Source organism: Alligator sinensis, unplaced genomic scaffold (genome assembly GCF_000455745.1).
Source record: "Alligator sinensis unplaced genomic scaffold, ASM45574v1 scaffold438_1, whole genome shotgun sequence".
NCBI lineage: Eukaryota > Metazoa > Chordata > Crocodylia > Alligatoridae > Alligator > Alligator sinensis.
In genome coordinates, this window is record NW_005843131.1 from 62,452 (window position 1) to 85,654 (window position 23,203).

Sequence of the window (23,203 nt, forward strand, 5' to 3'; positions counted from 1 at the left end):
CAGGAATGGACCTATAATCTCTATCTTGTGATTATAAAAATGTAAAATGCGGATCACTTTAACACGTATGTACCACAGCAGAGATGCTGCACTAGACTTATTGCGCTGCAGTGTCTTGCCCATCTATTCCATCACCACAGCCCCATCCAGCATGGTAAAATACATGACACAGAGAGGGACATGTGCTTAGGGTTCAAATAAGCCCTCATGCTCACCCCAGGCATCTCCTCAGACCCAATAGGCAATGCAGGGAGGAAATTAAAACCATCAAATGCCAAATGTGGAAGCCCAGACGGTCCACTTCTATTGACATCTTTGATTTTGATTGCAGTTTATCCCTTTTCAGTCATGTGTTTTTATTTCAGCTCCTGGAAGATGAGACTTTATCTGTATTTGAATTGTGCAGTCCCAATGCCTAGACTCTTGCTGCCACATCAGTGGTAGATCATAGAGTTTGTCAGATTAAAGCCTGCCATTTTTAATCTTGTATATTGTGGTGGGGTGGGGGGCATTGGGGGTGGGTATAGGTTTGTGGGGGGCTGTGGTTGTGTGGGTATGTAGGCTGTGGGGGAGATGTGGTGGGTGGGTAGGGGGTTTGTGGGGGGTTCTGTGTTGGGGGAGGGTGGCTGCACCACGTGAGAATCTCAGCTTTCATTTGAAACAAATGTCTGTCTTGCCTGGTGGTAGAGAATATCTTGAAAATGTTACCAGGAGTGCACTCCAGGGCTAAGTACAGGCAGTCAAAAAGCCCAAGGCTGAATTGATTCAATCTTTGCAGGTTGGTCTAAGCTGCATAGATAGAACCGATAAGCAAGCGAGCAGACATTCACTTTTGATTCAGGAAATGCAGCCACATGCCTGCAGTGGCGCAGGGCAGAAGCCGGGGGACGCTAGGGCACACCTCCCTACCCGGCTGGAGCAGATGGCTTGAGCCAAGGCTAGCCTGCCCACCCTGCAGTGGGAGGTTTGCAGGGGAGGTGCAAACAATGTTCCCTCTAAGGTGTAGCGATCTGTGAGCGCGCTGCATCAGTCCATTCCCGAATTGGTCCCACGTCCTGCTTTTCGCATGTGCCGCTTCGGTCTGCCCCAGAATATAACAACAAAAGATGATTTTTTTCTTTAACTTAAAGAAATAAACTAAAACCCAATAATTACACTTGGATTCAACTGTAAGGCCAATAACTGGAAGTCATGCCCGGGAAGAGCCCAGGCCCCTCCCGATGCGCGCCAGACAGCCAAGTGAGGGCATGTGGGTGGCCCCTAACAGGAAGATAAATGAGCTGTCTTGTTAAACTTCCAATGTCTGCCCCTTGGGCAAAATGTTTACCTTGGTGCCCAGCTCTCCCTGAAATCCTGGAGGAAGGACAGGCCTCAAGCACGTACTTGGGAAATTCAGGGTCACGCCTGTTCCCAACCTTGCAGGCTTGCTATAGAAACCTTGCCTTAAATTTGCACACTGCACCTCTGTCCTCTTCTGCGCTCCTGCTGTGACCCCCCATCTCCACGCATCTTGACTCTTTGAGGGTCTCCTTAAAGCCCTGCCATAAAGTCTATGCTCCTCAGTCTTATAAATGGTGCAACCATGTGGACTCCCATGCTCAACTGCCCCACCTCAACAGTCCCTGCACATACTTCTACTTTCCCTTGCAGCAGCCTTTGAAAGTGGCATGGCGCCATGTGAGTCCCGCCACTGGGCAGACCAGGCAGCGAAGAGGCACATAGTGTCGGGGCTCGGGGCGAAGCTCGCCCGAAGGGGCTGGGGAGCAGTTCCCTGGAGCTGGTGGAGCCCACACGGTGCCCAGCTCTGCCTCAGCCCCAGTCCTCGCCCCCACTGCACCTCGGGGAGGAGCCGCTGCCTGCCCCATGCCGCTCTCCCTCCCTGTGGGGATGCCGGTGAGGAGTGGAGATGAGCGGAGTGGCCCCCTGCGCAGCCTGGCAAGTGTCCCATTCTGCCCCAGTGCCTCCGCCCTGAGCTGCGCTTGGGGGGGCAGCACCTAACGCGTCCAGGAAGCCACAGCCCTGCTCCTCTCCAGGCAGGTGCACGGTATTAAAAAGTTAGTGCATGGAAAGATTTTTTATTGTGCATGGCCGCACACGTGTGCAGCTTGAAGGGAACCTTGGGATGCTGGGGGACTGAGAGTCAGCTTGAATCTGGAGGGAATCTGGGATAGAAGTTCAATAAACTGATTTAACCTAAATCAGCTAAGTCTGATGCTACATCCATGCAGGTTTATCTTAAACCGGTTTGGGTCATTTTTATGTGCACTGAACTTCTGTTGCGTTACAGATTTGAACCGGTTTCTCATCACTTGTATCGGTTTCTGTGTCATTTCCATCCCAGGCCCAGAGGCTCAAAGGGCAAATTAAAGGACCCCAAAATAAAGAAGTATTTTTTAACTTGTATTTTTGAGATCTAATTCCTCATTTCGGTGTGTTTGGCATTGGCACTTCTGAGAGAATGTCTCGGCGTAAAGTAATCAACTGTTGTGAGATGCCTCCATCTTTTCCAACTAGGATTGCAGACTGTAAGGACTGCGGGGAATTCACCCGCTCTAGTTTCGTGTCCTTTTAATAACACAGGCTCTACCCAGTTCAGAGGCTACCAGCACTTCCCTGTCACCAAGAAGTGGTTCTCTCCTCTCTCTACGTTTTACCAGTTGTTTTGTTCTTGTTTTTCTCTCGGCCACACATTCGAGGCCAAGTGAATCCAGAGGCACAGGGAACGAGAACTTAGCCCTTCGCTCCCTTCCCTGAACTGCTTAGTTTTGAGAGACGTAACAAAAAATGCTGCCCCCCTCCCCACTTTGTAAGGGTATTGTGATTAATGGGAGTTGTGTAACGGTACCTAATTACACCCTGATCATGTAGTGTAAATTTAACTTGATTATTGTTACCCTGGGCGAACTCCACAGGAGATTAATTCCAACGATTCAATCAGGACAGAAAGCAACCGAGTCTGCAATGAGGAGAATCAAAATATTAGCATCCAGTAACATGCTGTACTCTGAAGCCCCGCGAGGCAGTGTCATATTTACAAAGATAACCACAGGTGTCAGCGCCAGGGTTACATTTCCACTACAATCTCACCCTCACAAAACTGGCTCAAACCCATTAGAGAGCCAGCAGGCTCCTGTGCTCTCGGTCTTAAAATCACTGAATAAGAAGCCCGGGAGAGGATTAGGACTTATATAAGAGCTTTATGCCTCTGCTGGTGCAATAGGATCTATACGTTGTTATGTGTACTCTTTACCCTATGTATCGGGTGTATGTATAAGTATATGAATGTCTAGCATACATTAGAATAAGATCCTTTGTTATGCCTCTGCTTGCAAACATAGGGCCCGATTGCGTGCTTACAGAAGCTGATGGAGGTTTGCCATTGATTTATTCAGAAGCAGGGCTGACTAAATAGACTTTTATTCTTCCCTGCAATGTGCTGAATTCTTCACCTCTGCTCCAACACAGTTGCTGAGGGATTCTCCATTTCTCTCTGCTCTCCCGAAATAGCAACACCCAATTCCTTAGGGGAAGAGGCGTCTTACCTGTGCTTGGTCAGAAACACAGGCTTCCTCCTGCCTCCCCAGAGATCTGTCTGTCATTAATCACAGCTGTCTGTCTGACAGCCAGGAATTGATTCCTGCAGCAGGTCTTCAGCCCACAGGGCCCTGAGGAGGGTGCCAAGAGGGCTGTCGGCGTGTGCCACATTTTCAACCTGTGTTTCTTAATTACAAGCAAAGAGAAAGTTTCTCACTCCTGTTTGCATGAATGGTCACATCAAACAGTACAGGAAAATCTAGGCCAAGCTGCTTTCTGCAGACTAAGGAACATTAAACTACTGCACTGTGTCCTTTCATAGCACCAATCTCTCTCCATAAATTTCAGGGACCTTTTGAACTTTTCTTTTTTTTGATACCGTGAAGCTTTCCCCTTTAATTAGCAGCCAAAACCCCACCTGGCCCTTCCCTCAGCCTCTCTGAGTGGCTGCTGTTGTAAGATGTGTCTGTGTGGGATGGGAAATGTGAATTATCTCTGAGTGGAAGTGCAATTGGTACATACTCATTGCCTACAGAAATGGTGCCAGTTATATAACTATCTCTATGAGTAATAAGGCAAAACTCTGTCAACTCTTCTGCAGGAGATTTCTGAAGGTTGCGTGCTTCTGGCTGATCCCGAGGTAAGTAGAGATTTTTCTTTTCGGGGAGAGGGGGGTGGGATTATGAGCGTGTGTATTTTATGTTCCTGAAAAGGCACTTGAAAATGATACGTTAAGGTACACTGGCAAGCTGTAATTTAAGAGCTGCAGGCAAGCAAAATGATTGGAAGCGTGCCCCTCCAAACTTAATTTTTAACTTGCTTATTTTAAGACACTTTCTTGCTCTTTGATGAGGAATCAATCCACACCTTAGTAATATTTTGGCTTCCGACAGAACAAGCACGCAGCTGGGGCATGTAATCGTGAGCTTTGCAGAATCTGATCTTTGTCTTAAATTGCTATCCTTTAAATATGATGGTTGTAGTTATATTTTCAGAAAGCAGTATGTGTAGGGAGGGGAAATTACTGCTGGCAATAATCGTTGCAAGGCAGGGAGGGCATTAAGAATTTATACCGCTTGCATTTTGCTATCACAGTTTGCACCTGTGAAAACCCAGGAACTTTGCAGTTCTTTTGGTAAGTTGAAATGTGATGAAAAATATCAGAGAAACTGATTTCAGCATGTTCTGGGTTTGTCTGTGCCGTACCGCTGTTTCCTTTTCTGCTGGCAGGAACAGCTAATGTTTGCTGTGTGCTCTTTCAGGGTTACCCTATGAAGCCCGCATTTTGATAAGCACTTAGCAATCCCTAATTGCAGCAAGATGCAAATTCAAAGCGGCTTGTAATAATGAAAGGAGCCCATGCAGTTCTGTGCGTGGTGTAGTGGAGTAGCCTGATGCATTAAAGCTCTGAGTATGTTGGGGGGGGGGGATCATTGCGTCTCGTGCAAAAGTGCTTTTTATCCACGCAAGCCTTGTTAGGCATAGTGGGATGTACGTCCAGGGGCAGAGTAGGAGGAATGCAAGTCCAGAGGAGTCAACAGGTGAGGAACAGAAGTGAAATAAACCTTTAAGAAGTAAAGATGTCTGAGCTGTTCCTAAACAGAAGTGAGTTTCTCTGAAACATTGGGGGTCGCATTCAGAGCATCCCCAGGCAACATCCATGGCATTGCAAGGGGCATGTGGTCTTAATATGAGCCATGCATCAGAAAATTCTCTATGTACTGGGCACAAGGTGGCATCTCTCAGGACTAGGCAGCCCTTCGTTTTCAGGCTCTCTTTGTTGTTTTAAGCCATTTGCTTGTTGCTGGTGTGAAATTCCCTTTCCTTTCGTTCTTGCCTCTCCTTCCTCGTATTATTCCTGTAGTACAGAGTAAGAACACAGCGCTCGGTCCAAATTCAGATTCTGCCTACCTGCTCAGGGGTAGTGACCTCTGGTGCTAGTGATTCCTGTAGCTTGGGGACTGAAACAAATGTTCCACATATGGGCCCCAATCCTGACTGATGAAGAGACCCTCACCTGAGGAGCTTGGCACTGTTGGCGCCCAAGCCACTTGTCTTCAGCAAGCTAGTGAAATTCACTGCCATTTAAAGAGTCGACTCCCGTGGCTGTGCATCCCTTAAATCCCAGTTAAGCCCTCTGAATTGATGTACGCTTCCTGTGCTGGACTGTAAAGAGTGCAAGGGTGGATATATCATCCACTCACTAGAAATGGCCAGTTGGATCCACAACGATGAGTATAAAGGGTAGCAACTTAACTTATTGGGGAGTCTTTGAGGCATCTGGTTGAGCCAACCCAGTTTTGAAATGCTGGACATAGAGGGAGCAGGGGCACCTTTCACTTCCAGGAGCCGCTTCAAGAATGCGGCAGCAGTGGCGGTGCCAGACGGTAGCCCTGCTGATCCCAGATTCACCCCTGCTGGGGGCATGGAGGCTTTCAAGACCAATGTGAAGTAGCAAATCTCTTCCACCGGCATGAAATCCCTAAAGGAGAAGTTGGTGAGCTGTTGTGCAGACATTCAAGTATATTCAAGTCTGTCTTTCCAGATTATTACCATAGAAGGTCAAACGCAACTTAAATGAGATCCTGATGAAGACTATGAGAAGGCAGAAGAGCTCATGCTTTGGTCTATTTCCAAAATCTCCTGCTTCCTAAACCAGAGTTGCCACAAATCTGAGTGCTTCTGTCCTTTTAGATCAAGCACTGTTCTCTCTAGAGATGGAGCTGGATCTCTTTGCACCCTTGGAGAATGACGGGAGAGAGTCGGCTACCTTCCCATTTCACTTACTTCGCAAGACTTGCAACCTAAGAAATTCTGAACGAAACGTGACTGCCGGCAGGATTGCTTTATACTAGAAATGCCATCTGGCTTTTGGGCTCCCTCCCCTAGCTCCCACTTCTGTTGTATTAAGTCTAAGCTAATGTAGTCTGCAAAGCATCATCAGCATCTGCAAAACTACCTCATTATCCTCAGTCAGATCCTCCCTTACGGTGTCCTTTGCCTATCCAAAACTTCAGCATGCTTACACCCCTGATGTACTTCATTGCTTGTCACACTGCCCAATATTGTCTTGTTTCTTTGGACTCTCCTGTCAGCTTTTAGTCATCGTTTCTTGTCTGGTAGTTGCTTTGCAAGTACTTTGGGGCAGGGGCCATCATTTTGTTCATTGTTTTGTATGGTGCCTAGCACCAAGGAGACCCTATGTGTAGACCCTATGGGAATATATGATACAGAAATCTCAGTGCCCTTATCATTTCTAACTGCCCTGCACTGACTCTTCTGAAAGGGGCCCCAGTAACACGTCATCTTGCTTCATGCTAGAGCTGCATCAAAAAAAAGAATGTCATTGTTGGAAACTCCAGCAAAAAAAATAAAAGACCTTTTGAACACTTCAACCCAAAATGTAGTCAGTTTGTTCTCTTTCATTTCTATGTTATCTCTGTTTTTTCCATCACGCTCAAGAGTACATCTCACAGACCAGAGCAGCGGCATTCTTTGGGGAAATGATCGCATTTACCTATTCTGCAAAAATGTTTTCTGTTAGCTTATGGGCAGCACCATACCTAGACTCCTAGTGGCCCTGGGCAAACTTTTAGTATTGGGCTCCCCTTCGTCTGAGAGAATGATGATAATAATTTTTAAAAATACCATTTTCAGGCCCCTTTTCTGTCTGGGCCCCAGGAAGCCACTCGGTTTGCCCATGCCTGTGTCCGGCCCTGCTCGTAGGTAGAATTCATTTGCTGCTGCCTTTTTTGTCAGAAGAACAGGTGAGAGCTCTGCCTTTTGAAACAAATTTGCAAACAGGAAGAAGCAGTTTGTGAAGAATCTTCACTTCCCTCAGCAGAAAATGTGCAGAAGGAAATCTGGCGTAGTGGATGCATCTCTGCCTTGTGGCCACCTCTAGAGCCTTCAGCAGATGGTTTCCACTAGCTTCCCAGCCAACCTATAACCTGGTCTGAGCTGCATGGCATCCTGGCCATGTTTCCAGTGCATTAATCACACTCTGCCTTGCAAACTTCTCTGCAGCAGCTGAGCCCCTGTGCGAGCCCACACGGATTGGAGTGGGAAGCTGAAGATGCTTAAACAGCAGATGTTCAGTTTTGCATTAGACCTGTGGTTTAAGATTATTATGCAGCATTGCAGGACTTATTGAACATGGACCCTGAGACAGGGCTACTCATATTGGGGCCAAACCCACCCAAAAAAGAGAGCTCATCCAGTCACATTCAGAATGGTCCTGTTTGAGGCCCTAAACTGCTCCCTGAGCACCATGGGTTTGAGTCCAGGTTCTTTGACAGACCCATTGTGTGACGCTGAGTAAGACATTCTCTCTCTGTCGCAGTTGCCAGCCCATAAAACATGGTTACTTTTCACACCCTTTCTTCCTTGTCTATTTAAATGCTACCATCTACACTTACACTTCAATGCTCATTAGCCTATTTTAATGCCCATTAAACTATCGTGTAAAATGTGCTCTTTAGTTTAATGCGCATTAAAATAGGCTAATGCTCATTAAGCATCTCTTAAAAAGCATGCACTTTAGTTAATGCACATTAAGCCAAGCTAATGCATTTTCCTAGTACCTCATAACGGAGGGTGCCTGTACACGACTGCAGAGTCTGCTCTGATGCCCTGCAATTCCTGCGTATTGGACTAGATTTAATTAATCAAATCTGCTGGCACGTGGCATTTGCTGCAGTCGAACAGCCTCCTCTGTCTAGTGTATCAGCATACCCATGCTTAAAAGTGGCATCAGGGCACTTTAGGTAAAGCTCGTTGAACAAGCTTTAGTTCAATCACCCCTGTCCCCATTTTTAAGCCCAGGGTCACTAATATATGAGATGCAGCGGCACTCTAATTAAAGTGCTGCCCCCGGAGCACATGTAAAAGTGCCTGGAGGTACTAGATTTAATGCACATTAACTAAAGTGCGTTAATGCACGTGTAGACGTGCCCAAAGGGATTTGGGGCAGGAACTGCCTATTATGAGATGGACTCTTTAATGAGATCAGCCCCTTTATTATTAAAATGACACACAAGGGATACAGGCATTCAAAGGACATATGAAGATGCTGGTAGTGGCATGTAAGGCTGAGCTGTTTTGCCATTGGTATTATGGTAGCTCATTAATTGCTTACTGTTGTCTTGCCAAAGGTATCAGAGTTATGTCCCTGTTTTTTGTTTATTTCTCTTTAGTTTTTCCTTAATTTCCTTCTTTTAAAAAATGAGGCATTGATAGATACCATTTGGCTGAAGGTTTGGCATACTGCTCCTCATCTCTGTTCAAGTGCCCAGAGCTGGACCCACCACTGGTTAGATTGGAAGCGTCATCACCGCTGATGGCTGACACTATCTGCCAATTCTTAGAATTAAAATTCTCCATCGCCTGCATTTGTGGGAGGTTGATATATAGGCACGTTGCATGGCGTAATCAAGAAAGATAATTCTGAGGAGCTTTGCTGGCTATTAAAAATAAAAAATAGTAATTGGTTCTTAGTTGCATTGGAAATTCCAGCCATTACTAAGCCAGTGAACCGCATGAGTGTTTGGGATGCTGTAGCTGCATGCAAGAGCCTTGTGTTCAACACTCAAATAAATGTCTCTAATGCATGATGCTGCCATCTACAGGGGAGAATACTCTACCAAATGAATATAAACCAAGCTTTATACGGCTAAAAGCTAATGGTGGGTCTCTTTCAGCTAATTTTATTAGGAGTGCACGCTGCTTTGGGTGTGAAGTCTGTCTGCCTTGCTACAAGGTCTTAATCCAAAGAGCAATACAATAGATTCACTACCTTGATAACAGCATATGATCATCAGATGGCATCACTACTTATGGTGCTATCAGTTTGAACTGGATTTGGAACCACATCGTGGGGGTGAGCTAGTATATGCGTGTGAATACAGCGCTGCACTGAAAAGAGATGCGTTTCTAACCTGGCACTCAGAAATGACCAAGTTCCATTTTACAATATCACCTTGCATAGCTGAAATTGTTCAGACAGCCCGGCTCTGCAAGACAGCTGGAGCAGTTGTTGCTAAGTGCGTGTTTCGAGGACAGGCAGAGCACTCTCTGGCTTCCAGGTTAGCAAGAACATTACAATGTCTGTGGCAAATGGTCTAATAACCTTAAGAACTTTGGCAGCAGTTAACCCAAATCCAAGGTTAGAAATAACTAGGAATCCTTGAATGAAGGCACCGGTGATTAAAAGCAGTAGAGGTAGGGGGTGGAAGCGGGCCGCAATGCTATTTTACTGCTCAAAGATGAGCTTCTCAGATAATGGGAGATACTTGTTTGTTTTCTGTGCAAACCTTGACATTTTAATTGTGTACTCTCCATGTCTCTCACTTCAGTCTTGTTGCTTGTTCGGTGAACGTTTGTAGGTGTTGATTCCGGCAGCAGCAGCAAGGGCCCTTGAGAGGAGGACTTGCCAAGCACAAGGGTGCGATCAGGAGTCAGATGGAGTCCTCGTTGGTCGGGTGTTGGAGAAAGACAGTGAAAAGAACATAAAAATCCTGGCACGTGACTTTGGGCTGGTTTCAAAATGTCCTGCTAGAAAAATGCCCTGTGTAAATCAAGTGGTCTGTGATGTTACCAGGAGGCTCTGGCTTCGCCTATTATGATACTAGTACGGTGACAAGAGTGGCAGTAGGTGGTGCTCACAGCGCCTAGCACGGTTCCCAGGTTTGGAAGGACCTGTGATATTTGCTATTGCGTGCCGCAAATGGCTCCGTTTTGTACAGCTCCTCTGTACAGGGTGAGCAGTGCTGATGACTGTTAGGTCTTAATGCAATAGAAAAAGGGGGATGTCGCCCAGAAAAGTTGGAGTTGGCTTCTCCCCTTCTTCCTCATCCTGCTTTGTGCCTCTCTCTGCTCCCAGGCCTCGCCCGTTCTCCTACACGCCTGGCTTCTAGTTTTCATTTTCTGTTTCCTTCTCTTACCTCCCTACTCAATTTGGTCTCTGCTTCTCTCCCTTCCCTCCTCTCTTTGTTCCTCACTCAAGCTTTGGAGAGCTCAATGCGGCCGCCCTCCCCAGTCGGCATAATCTCTATCAATCCAGCTTTACACCCATTCAGGAAGGTAAATGGATGTTGACCATTGACATCATTGGCACCCACCCAGGCCAGATCCGTTCCTTTTGCAGAAGGAAGGGGGCTATTCCCAGAGCTGCTGCACTAGTGGAAGGTGTAAAGAAACAGAGATTGCGAGTCTGCAGCAGGGGTGTAGCTGTGCAGGAGTTCGAGCCAAGCAGGTATGAAGGGCTCCATGCATGAGAGACCATCTCTGGGTGGGAGGCTGCGGCTATCCAAGGACAGAGCCCTCCCAGCCAGCATGCCTGAGGGTGCCGGCAGAGCCGAGACCCACTGGCAGTACCAGCGCTGTGCCTGTACTCGAACCCTTGCCGTTGGTGCGTTACGCTGATTGCAGGGGTGCTTTCCTGCACACCCAGGCAAGAGCAGTCAGGGTAGATCCCTTCCTGAGTCTGCACGCAGCCGCAGCCTGAGCTGGAGAGCAGGCTAGGAGACTACAGGATCTCAGATCCCCTGCCTCCCTCTGTATGTCGCTCTCCTCCTGCCTTAACTTTTTCAAGGCATTAAAACAGGCATATGTGTTATTCAGCTTCTTGGTTTTTTACTTGGACGTATCTAGGCAGCGGACTTTGAGTGACACCTTGGTGTCTCCACCAGTCCAGTTCTTTAGGATATGATGCTGCCAGATAACTTTTCCTTATCCACTTCCCGCTCCATGAAGTCAACCTGTCTTGGCCAGGCCCCAGTGGCTGGTCTGTTGGGGTTTCGGTGTGTGAGGCCGTCGGATGACACCCTGGAAGTACAGCTTCCCTGGGTGAGTAGGAGGTGTGGACACAGCCAAAGGCACTAGAAGACTTATGCCAAGGAACGGCTGGTTTCAGGAGCTAAAACCCTTTTTTAAGAGAGCCTTTCCTAGACATTAATAAAAATGTGAAAATAAATTGCTCGGCATCCTTCCACACCAGCGTCTTCCTAGACTCTCTCCAAATTCAGCTCATGGCTGAATGGTTGGATGTTCCTTCTCCCAGGTGCATGTTAAAATAAAAATCATCTCCATTTGTTTGCTTGGAGAAAATACAGCAGATTTTGTAGATAGAGTATTCTGCTGGGAAAAAACCAACAATGGTAGCTGTGATCTTAAGAGCGGTCTTGGCAACCCGTAAATATTTATACAATATATGAAAGACGAGAGTTGGAGGTGACTGTTGGACCTACAGCGTTGCCTGTTGCTTTCACGTGCGGTGTTTCATGCGCCTGTCTCTAATTTTTAACCCTTCCTCTTTCTAACACAAGAAATCCTGTTGCATCGGTCATGAAACTGGATCCTGCTGCTTTTTTAAGATAAACTGCTCGCTTGCTTTTCAGACCCAAAGCTAGGCTGTCATAAACATGGCATTATTGGCCTCAACCTTCTGGACTTGGCCAGCGTTTGCTTGTTTAGTGGTTTGCTGAGGAAATTAACATATCTAATTACTACCAAACTCGTTTTAACATTACACCGCCGGCGAGTCTTTACCCAGAAAGCACAGGGCTGGATGTGTGTTATTCTTTGTTCGCTCCCCGGGAGAGCGAGTTCTTTCGTACTAGGTTTGCACACCTGGTCAGGAGCGCAGCACCCTGGAGCAGGGCACTGGCTTTCCTGAATCGAAGCCTACGATCCTTTGTAGGAGAAGCGCCAAGGGCCTGATTCAAAGCGTATGAAATCACTGACAGTGTTCCCATAAAAATTTTTTTTTTAAATTAAGCAGGCTTTAATCAGATCCTCCCTGCCCTCAGGACTGCAGGATTTGGCCCTCTGAAAGGGAGAGCTTGACTAAGACTGCACACAAGCAAGCTCTATGCTGACTTCCCCATGCTGTCCTGCCCATTTAACCCCCTCCGTCCCCACTTGGTCTCTAACCACGGTGGTTTGCGCTCCTCTGCTCTCAGCTAGAAATGCACCTGCCATTTCCAAAGGCTGCATTCGCCTTCTGGAAAACAATTTCCCAGCTGCACCTGTATTTATAAAGCTGATTTCTTAAGCAGGCAAAGCAGCACGTCTGAGCTGCAGCCCCTGCTAATGGCACAGGACAGCGAGCAACTGTCATTTTGCTAAACCTGTCATATCAAAATAAGCCGATTTACGGCCTGCACATGAGCTGGGCAAAGACAAAGTGCTTGGGGTCAAAACTTGTCTACTTGTAAACACCTGATTAGGAGTCACGGCCCGCAGAGCTGACGGACGGGATTCAGCCTCCACGTTTTGTTCTTGTAGCCCTGTAGGACAGGCCCTTCCTCGACGAGGGTTGGCCGTCAAGCCTGGTTGCTACCACAAGTGACGCTGGCTGAAAGGCTGACCCGTAGCATCACCTACCCTGTGCCCACAGGTCAGATGAAGCTCCAGATTTTCCAGTATATATGCCAAGCCCTAAATGCAATCTTTAACATTTCAGGTATAGTAATGGCTCTGCCCTAAACATGGGGCACGGCACAGCCGTGCCATCCTGAGCAGACCGGGAGACGTATTTATACCTGTGTCACTACATGTCGTCACCTTGCTGGAGGCTCCGCAGAAAACTGATTGATTTTGGTCCAGAGGTGGGTGGGTAAAAAAACTGTTTCAGGTTCACTCAAATTGGCAACTTTTTTGGAATTTTTATTTGTTTTCTTTGTTTAATTTTGAAGAATTTTCAATAGAAAGCCAAGGGCAAGGTCCGCGAGGAAAGTGAGGACATGTTTGTGCTGTCGGAGGACTGGCCGTGGCAATGCCCTGCAGAAGGCCGGGTCTGAAACGGTGTGTGACCCTGTGTATATGCCGGTAGCCCCGTGTCTCAGGCATGCCCGGTGGCATGTCCAGTACCGCCGTGGGGAGGCTACATTACGGCTGCTTCGGGGCAGAGAGCGCACGGAGCAAGCAGGTGACGCTTTACAGCACGCAACCGGCTGCTGCTGTTGCGTCTCAATCATGATGGGAGCACATCATGCCTGTTTGCCTTGAACGGTGGACAGACACCAGGGCAAGCGCAGTTCTTTCCCTGATGCTTTTTTTCAAGGTAGTTGTACGCTGGATTTAAGCATGTTACCCCAGGGCAGGCCTGCCCATCCTCTGCTCTTTTTATACTGATGGCAAGCCCAATGCCAAAGGCGTAGAGGTGTGACGTGCCCAAGGTGGAGGTACGACGAGCGCTGTTCAGCCTGAGTAAGGGACGCTGAATCGGGCCCTTCAGGAACCGTGAATGGCATTTTACCCGAAGCAATGTTTACACTGCTTCTTGTAAACCAGAGTCATGATTCAGCTAGTCTGATAGCTGCAGGGGAAGTAAGGTCACGGGACTGAACTCCCCAGAAACGCAAGCTTTCAGACTCTCGTGGTGTTTGCCTCGGGATGTGTTTCAATTACCAAACACCACAGATAGAAAGTCTGAATTGACCTTTATCAGTGGTTTGAATCTCCAATTATTTACTCTTGAGATTTGTGTCTTATTGAAAATCAGCTCACTGGTTAAACTTTAAACCAAGTTTAATATAGAGGCTGTTGAAAAGATATCTTGTTTAATCTGCTGCAGCATTTTTATTTATTTTTTTTCCAGAAGGAAATATCATTGAAATGATTTTTTTAATTTTTTTTTTTATTGCAGGATTTAATGGCCCCATAAAACTTTGAAAGACAGTTTTTAAATGAAATATTACATACGAATCTATAGAACTTCATTTTTTAATATGGAAAAAACCCAACATTTATTGTGGTGGTGATGCATTAGGCAATCCTCAAGGGTATTTGGCTCAGGTGTATCCGTAGTTTTCTGCCTGCAGTTTTCTTAAGGTGAATTGAACAGTTTTCAGTTTGAGGATGCAGCGAGGGCTAGAATGACGTAGGCTAAGGGTCTGCAAACGTTAGCGCTGTGCCTCTTTCCTCGGCAGATTTGAAGTTGGGTTTTAAGGTGCATTCCTCCTATCGGTCTGCTGGAGTTTCTAGTGGTCCAAAAATACCATATTTGCCCTTTGGATATGAGATCCCTTCTGGCTGATGCCTGAAGGGTTTTGCAAAGAGCTTTGAACAGTATTTCTTTGTTGATTACCGTAGAAGTGTTTATTCTCACATAACTTGAGAGTAGTCTTATGGACTCTAATACCAACTACATATATTCAGTTAAACACCCACATAAGAGGATTGCAACTACAGAGCCTTAAAAGAGGGCAATAAAAAGCAGACGGAGGTCCCTTTGGGACGTACTCACAGAGGAGAGCAGTGCTCCATTCGCGGCCCTGCCAGAGATAATGGATAATGATCCCAGGTCTGTAGAAGAACGAGGGCTTGGGAATATGGTGGTTAGAAAGATGTGTCTGGGGGGAGAAAAAGGAGAAAGTAGGGTTGATTAATCAGAATAGGGCAAGCATATACTGGTTTCTGAAGTTACTTATGTTCTCGCAGGACACAGCATGGTCAATACAGAGCCCAGGGGACCCAGTCAGAAAAATAAAGTTTTGTTCCCAGCTTTGTCACTGACTCACATTGTAACTTCCCGGGCAAGTCATTAATGCCCAAACTAGCCAAGTCCCTGCTGATCCTGAGTACTCAGTTTAAGATTCCTTGGGTATGGCTTTCAGAAAGTTTGACTGAAAACTGATAATGTTATGGTATGGTTTTCATTAATGAACGAAGATTTCAAAAATAATTTCAGGAAACACTTTGAGGAAAACGGATCATAGGAAACATTGTATAAAGACCGATCAGTTCATTAATACAGGCTGGGGGGGTGTGGGTGCGAATGTGCATGGTTAGCGGTTGCAAGTTTGGGGCCACAGCAGAAGAGCTCACGTGTGGCCGTGTCAGATTCCACCAAATCTGCAAATTCTGCTAAATAAATGCCTTGTCCCAAGAATACAGGAAGGAAGGAAGTTCATTAATAATGTTGACAGTTTTTGGCACAAACTTGCTTCAAAATAGGCCATTTTTTCCAAGAAATAATTGTTTCGTATGAAACAATTGATTGGCTCAAAAAATATCCAAGTCTGGCTTTTGAAATAATTTGTGAACTGTTACACAGAAGAGAGAGAATTCTCCATAAATGACCCTGGATGGACCAACAGACTAATAGAAAAGTGGTACTTTGCTAGCAAATGCTATATAGCATGTTTCCAAAAAGGATTATTTTGAAACCGTTGTCCTCAGACCTCCCATGAATCATTTCCTTGCCGTGCAGTCATGTGACAACATTTTGCAGATGCTGCTGTTCTACTGGAAAAAAAAATTAAGAAGCCACCTCCAAAGTTTTACCTTGCAGTTCATGTTGTTGCACAGCAATGAGCAAATCTGTGCTGTGCTTCAGAGCAAAAGAGAACAAGGTGCAGCCACCAAAGAACATTAGTAAATTAAATTACGGGGGTAGGAAATCTGGCTTTACATCACTAAAAATAGCTCATCTCGCAGTAGGGTAACACCATTGAAAAGCAGCAGGGGTTATAAGAACAGATTTGCTCAATGACTTTCAAAAGGGTCTTGTGAATTTGGGTGCTCAACTTTTGAAGGACTTTAAAGGTACGTTCTTTTCATAGGGGCAGTGTTCTTTCTGGGGGTTTTAACTGAGCAAAATCATGGGCCACTTTCAAGAACCTTTTCTTCCCTGTCCACATAGAGTCCAAGGAGTATCTCGCTTCCCTGCCTCCTCCCCTGACCTGCTGCCGACTGAGTCGCATTCTGCAAGTCCAACCGTGCTGCTCCTCGAACGGCTCTATCCTCAGCACATGTTGTAATGGTGTCAAGTCACATTTCTGTTCATCTGCACGCTTCGTATTCCTTTTGTTACATGGCACTAACTCTTTGGCTGTTTTTGGCCCTATAGGATGTTGTGATCTCTCTAGGAAAATGTTCCTTCAACCAAAGTTATTTGAAGCGGCCTCTGAGGTTGTGGGGGCCAGTATCTTCCCATACAAGAGTAGCATTATTCACGCAAGCTGGAATTTGGGTTAGTAAACACGATAGGTAGGCATCCACATACCACAAAAGGGGGGGGCTTCATAAATGCAGTTTTACAGCTTTTAACTAGCAAACTCTTATTAAAATCACCCAAAGATAACTTCAGCTCGAGTTTTGGCATCCCCTACTCTTCTTTGATGCATCCTTTTACTTGTAAACCTGGAACACTGGCTTTTATTTTACTTCTGATTGGTTTTAATCTTTCTAAGTGAATTGCTGCTGAGAGAGCATGTCTGTCGTTTATGCTAAGCATGGGGAAGTGGAGCCTGAGAATTATTATATATAACACTTAGAAGGAAACAAGACCTGCACCCTTAACAAACAAGGAAATAATTAAAACGATAGGTTTTTTAGAGCTAGTTCAAACCCTCTGCACGCCCAGCCAGACCTCTGCCGAGCCAGGAGAAACTTAGGCTTGTGCCTAAATGTAAGCATACACTTTGTGCTTTACCGAATGGAGGCCTCCATGACTTGCTTGAGGCTGTATTGAGTGTGACAGAGCTAGCCTTTATGATTTAACTGAGCCCGGGTCTTCAGTCTTCTAATAATCCAGTACGCCACATTGTCACTCAGAATGAACAATCAAATGAGTGACTTCAGCAACACTCAAATTTTAGTTGGCTGAAAATAGAATTGCATTGCTAAGGGATCAGTCATGATGTACTAGATGACAGTGTTGTAGAAACAGGAAATAATATCGTTGTCTGGAAACCGTTCTCTCATATGAATAAAAAGGAAAGGGAAAAAAAAAAAACCCAGACATTCTTTATTGTAATAACTGGATGCCAAGCATTGGAACATACTGCAGTGCATAATGGAGAGAAATGCATAAAGAAGTCTATCTTTTGTTGAATGAGTCATCGAAAATTATGCAAATATGCTTCCCTTCAGGTTTATTTGTCCTTTCCTTACCCATAAATCGATGGGAATGCTTCTGCCTTTCCCGAGCAATAAGGAAATGACTAGCAGCTCGTTTTGAAAGTGACACATCAAGCAATATCCTTTCTATAAAAAGCTGCCGCTGTGGGGGCTGTGCATGAAATGTAAATGACCAGTGAAAGCTTTTGCAAGACCATTATTGGGAAATAAAAAAAAGTTAAAAAATCAATTTAAAACAGAACTAAAGTTACCTTTACATTTTTCTCAGGAAGGTCCAAATAATCCTCCTCCCTCTCAGATGTGGTGGTGGGAAAACACGTGCTCTCAGACCTTTTAGAGAGAGGTGCAAGAGTCTGCGGGAGTCAGCACCGAGTGATTTGTCAGGCCTCCACACTTGCAAAATCAGCCGTTTTGCACTGGAGCTGCCAGACTTCTTCAGATCTGCTGGCCTCAAGATATTTGTTAAAACCCCATTGTGACTGGCCACCGGGTGCTGGTACGGGGGTGATGCTGATGAGACCAGAGGCATGAGGACTGCTGGTAGCGTATTTCCTAGTATTTAGTCGGAAGGTGCCATTAAGGTCATCTCATTTGAAGACTAGGTTGTCCTGAAGGTAGATGATTCTGCCCTCCTGGATTTCTAACCGGAGCCCAAGCATTCTGCTTGCTTGTTATAATATATATTGAAGCTCTTGTGTGTGTGTGTGTGTGTGTGTATATATGTGTGTATATAGATCAATAGATACACACACACACACACACACACACAGAACTATATCTATCTATCTATCTATCTGTCTATCTCTAGATATCTATATATCTACATATATATTATAACAATCAAACAGAAGAAATTATATATATGAGAGAGAGATTGTCAAGACTGAAACTTTTGTTCGAGAACTAAGGACCTGAACTCTTTCACAGAAGTCAATAAGAGCTTTGCTGCTAATAATGTCTTATGTCCAGAAGCTTTTGATTGCCCTCAGGTTACAAGCCCTGTGTCTCAAATGGTCCTAGACATTTCAAATGATGTTTGAAATTCCTAGATCTCTCCCAGGGAGATTTATCACATTCCCAGAGATCCAGGAAGGGATACCAGCTCGGAGGCAGAAAGGGCATAGTTTGGAACTTACTTCTCACACGGCGTTTCTAGAAAAGCTTGGGAGTGTGATAATTTTAACCATACCCAACTTATTTTTTTTCCCCACTCGGCTTCTAAGGATTGTGCTATCATTTTTTGCCCTCCAGGTGTTGCAAAGCGCCCTTAATCAGGCCCAAGATTGTGCCCTGAGACTTGAAAAATATAAATACATGGTTTATGTCCAGTGTATTTACCCTCCCTTACTTGGTAGTTGTGATCAGCTGGGTTTCAAACTGACAGATCCCAGGTTTGCACATTGTGGAGCTGAGGTAGGAGATTACTGGTTGCTGGATGTCCTAACCTCCCCTCTGTAGCTAGGTCCGACAGTCAGAGATTGTTTGCTCTTGCTGCATGTTACCAAGCAAATATTTACTGAGTGAATAGGAGTTCTTGCACAATTTGCTGACAAGACATCAATACAGTTTATTATGTTGTGTGTTAAAATGTTTAATAGCCATGAGCTGTGCAGCATGCAAGTGGTGTGCTGGAAAGTAAATAATAAATACATTTTTATTTCATCTGCAGCATAGAAAATCTCCACTGGAAAACAAAAACAAAAAACAAGCTCTTTGGAGTGTATTTGGTAAAGGGTAAAATTCACTAGCCTACACACAGCTAACATATGACCTGTGCATCACTTAAACCACACACAAGCTATGAAAATAAGGCTTAAGAAATTTAAGTGATGCAGGGATCTTGTGCTGAGCCTTTGAAGCAGGGTGAATATCCTGCTAACATAAAGAGAGCTCAAATTAAAAGATACGCAGGTCTTCCTAGATGATCTTGGGCTGAATCTATCCATTTTTTTGAATAAGGTGCAGTGTACTTATGAGAAGTGTTTAGGTGCAGAATCTGAAACCGCTTTTCAGATCTTATCATCTTAACCATTTTTTATTAAACTAATCAAATCGAGCAAAGCCTTCTGAACTTTGCTAACCACACATCCTTAAAGGACTTCTGGCTGAAACCTCTTCTGCCCACAGTGCTATAAATCTCAGCTAGCAGGGGCTTATAATAGGAGCAAAGAATCACAGATGGCAACCATAGGGGAAGGCCACTGTGCCTCGCATGCCGTCTGCATTCTAATCGCGTTATCCTAACCCTGATACATCAACCTGTGATATCTCATCCATCTCGCGGTTCCCCCCCCCCTCCACACACACACACGGTATCCAATACGTTCAGGGCATGGCCCTAACATAAGAAAATGTCCTCTCTGCTAGTCTGGGTGGGACTTAGACGTAGAATCCAGAAACCCAAACCCTGGTAGAGATCCCAGCCTTAAAGCTAAGTATAGACAGTCAAAAAGCCTGAGGCTGAGTTGATTCAGTCTTTGCAGGTTAGTCTAAGATGCAAAGATTAAACTGAGGAACAACTAGACACACATTTACCTTTGATTCAGGAAATGTAGTCATGTGCCTGCAGTGGCTCAAGCCAGAAGCCCGGGGGCCCTAGAGCAGGCTCTCTGGCACTTCCTCTTACTCCTGCTCCCAAGGTCTCTGGGAATTGCAGTCCAGCATCACAGAAGCAGGACTTTGCAGGGTCGCTCATCACTTGCTCTTCCTGCTTCCAGATGCCTCTGGGATTTGTAGCCCACAATAGCAGCCCTCAGTAACTTTTCAGTAAGTTTAGCAGGGAAGGACAGCTCTGTACTTGGAGGAAGTGGGGTTTAACTCCCCTCTCTGGCCCCAAACCCCAGCCAGGGTCTACCCGGGGGGTCAGTCCCTGCCTCTCTTCCCCCACTTCCCCTCCCCCTCCCCAACCCTTCTGTAGTGGAGCAGACAGCACAGCACAGCCCAAGGCTGGAAAGCATGCTGGAGGGCTGTGAATTAACTTGAACCAGGAAGAGGTCTGGGACAGAAGTTTCATAAACCAGTTTGACCCAGATCAGTGAAGTCTGATACTCATAGGTGGCGGAAGGCCGGGGCTAATGGGGCTTAGCCTTCCCAAAAATGCAGGGCAGTGGGTAGGGCCACAGGGCAGCCCAACCGCAGGCTCTGGATGGCTGCAGCAGGTGTGGGAAGGGTGCACACGCAGCCAGGATTGCAGCCAAGCATGTGGCTCACTGCCCAGCATGGCAGAAAAGTATCAGTCTACTTTGGGAAGGGGTGGGGAGTGGGGCAGATCAAGGCCCTTACATTGAGGGAGGAGTGGGGCAGGGGCAGAGGCAGGGGCTGGGATGAATGGGGCCCCAACTAGGTTGAGTGGTGGGACTCTTGGAGCCCAGGCGGCCTGTCTAGGGGTGCAAAGTGGCTCCCACCATTACATGCACCCCAGCAGAGGCTTGGGGGGCACATGCCCCACCCCCGTTCTGTGCACAGGTTGGAGGCGGGCTGCCACCATGTGCTGGGCTCTGCACCCCACTGCTGCTGCCTCTAGAGCAGTGTGATGCCATGCGTGTCCCACAGATGGGTGGACAGGGAACATGGTACAGCCCAGCAGCAGCAGGCACATGGTGTTGCACAGCTCTGGGGGCAGCAGCAGCAGCAGGGTGCAGAGCCCAACATGCAGCAGCGGCCTGCCTTTGCCCTGCACACAGATCGGGGGGGGGGGCGGGAACATGCCCCCTGGGCCTGTGCCAGGATGCGCACAGCAGCAGGAGCCTCCCTGCAACCCTGGATGAGCTGCCCAGGCTCTGACCCTCCCACAACCCAGCCCTGCCTCTGGCCCACTACCTCCCTCACCTCAGGGGCCTCGATCCGCTGCCCCAGTGGCCCTTCCCCCCCGCCCTTTCCCCCACAAACTTACCTGCTGGGCCCTGGAGGGAGGGGTGCATCACACATGCACTCAGCTTATCTTAAAGTAGTTTCAGCCATTTTGAAACTGGTTTATGTGCACTGAGCTTCTGTTCTGTTACAGGCTTAAACCAGTTTCTGATGACTTAAACCAGTTTATGTGTAACTTCTGTCCCTAGCCTAACAGTCTTACTTGCATGCTTAATCCTTTAGGCTCTTGAGTTGTCCATTAGCTTCAGTGAAATGATATTTGTTCTCAGACCATGCGTACTTCTTTGCGGGACTGGGGTTGCTGATGAATCACGGGGGGCATCTACTTGTGTAAAAACGTCATGCATAAAGATTTAATTAATGAATTGCATTGTAGAATAGAATCATTGTATTAGGAGGAAACTCAAGTCATTCAGCCCAACCCCTGCACAGTCATAGGGTTTGCCTGTCTGACCTGGGGAAAATCCTCTTGAAATTGGAGGCCTGCAACAAGACTATATGGCCTCATTCTGGTGTCCCAACCACTTGCTTGACGGTCACGGCACCTGCGCTAAAGAATGCCATTGTAGTTTATGCTGATAAGCAAGAGCTTTTGGTGGTTCAGAAATGGCCGAAGAGTTCATAGTATTTTATTCTAATGGTTATTTTACTTTACCTGCTCTCCCTTGTACACCACAAGAGGCCAGGATTATTACATTAGCAGGCCCTTATGTCTGACAAATCTCTCCATACTTTAGGCTACCCTGGCTCACTGTAACAATGCGTTGGCTATAATCAGGCACACTTTAATATAGATCTCACAATGTCCAGTGATCTTTCTCTGGACATCTTTATCTCTCCATTCATTAGCCTCATGATTTCCTCTGCTGGTTCCTCATTGTGAGGGGCTAATATCCCAGATGTCTCTGTGATGATGACCTCTTAATTTTCAGGATGCCGAACTTGGGCAAATTTAAAAATATGCTCAGTCCAATATTTTTTGTACCATAATTATCCATCACCCAGAGTGGATTTTAGTATTATAATTTTGGGTGATCTCAGTTGAACATCATCGCAAAGGTGACTTTCTGTGTCCAGATCATGTACTCCTGCGCTCTGCATGTGTTAAAAGAACTTTCCAAAATATTTCAGTCTAAGGGATGAATTCAGGTTGCCAGTAGCAGAGTTGGCTGAGAAATGATTTCTTACCTCTGGGAAATTTTCAAGATTTCCCATGTTTTTTCCGTCTTGACTGAATCTCCTAAAAGATCCACCTGAAGGTTTTGTTTCAACAATTTCAAAAACATTTGATTTAGATTTTGACTCTAATGTTCCACTAGTACTCATCGTATGCGTCCCCTCGAAGTCATTTGGAAACAGAAAACTGAAAATAATGGTTTGTGGAAATGTCAAAACTTTTTGTTTTTAAGGTTATAATTGAGAAGTATGTTGAAGGTAGTGCCCTTTCCCATTGAAAGGTTTTGGTTTTCCCAAACTGGAATTCTCCGATAGGAAAACTGTTCATGGGAAACTATTGGCCAGCTCTCGCCGGCAGTTTACGTGGTTGTAGCAACTTAGTGGCTTTCATTAACATTTTGCTGAGAAAAATATCCGCGTGTTCATATGTCAAGCCTTTACTCGACCTGTCAATTGAAAAAGAGAGAGAGAGAAAATGGTGGTTAATCCAGCACTGATTTCTGGGCATGTTCACGGAGCAAGGTTATATATTTCACTATTGAGCTTAGATTATTACAGCTCTTTTGGTTTTTCCTACCCAAAGCCATTTGCAAGTGAGACTCAAGGGGCCCAGTCTAGTTCCATCTCAATTAATGGAAAAAGTACTACTGACTCCTGTGGGGTTTGGATTGGGCCTGAATATTTCAGTTAGACAAAGCTTTTCTGAATCACAGCTGAAGTGCGGTTCTGTCTTGTCATGAAACACCAGGTCTTCACT

The 23,203-nt window shown here is 46.0% G+C and overlaps 1 protein-coding gene across 1 annotated transcript in view; it reads left to right on the forward strand.

Annotated features, from left to right (window-relative positions):
* The first annotated feature begins 4,006 nt into the window (after positions 1 to 4,006).
* Positions 4,007 to 23,203, forward strand: part of LOC102382695 (PAS domain containing repressor 1) — a 128,607-nt gene continuing 109,410 nt past the window's right edge. The window contains exon 1 of the mRNA XM_006037519.2: positions 4,007 to 4,174. Coding sequence (XP_006037581.2) covers positions 4,098 to 4,174 — 77 coding nt within the window. The 5' untranslated portion in view covers positions 4,007 to 4,097. The remainder of the gene's footprint in view (positions 4,175 to 23,203) is intronic.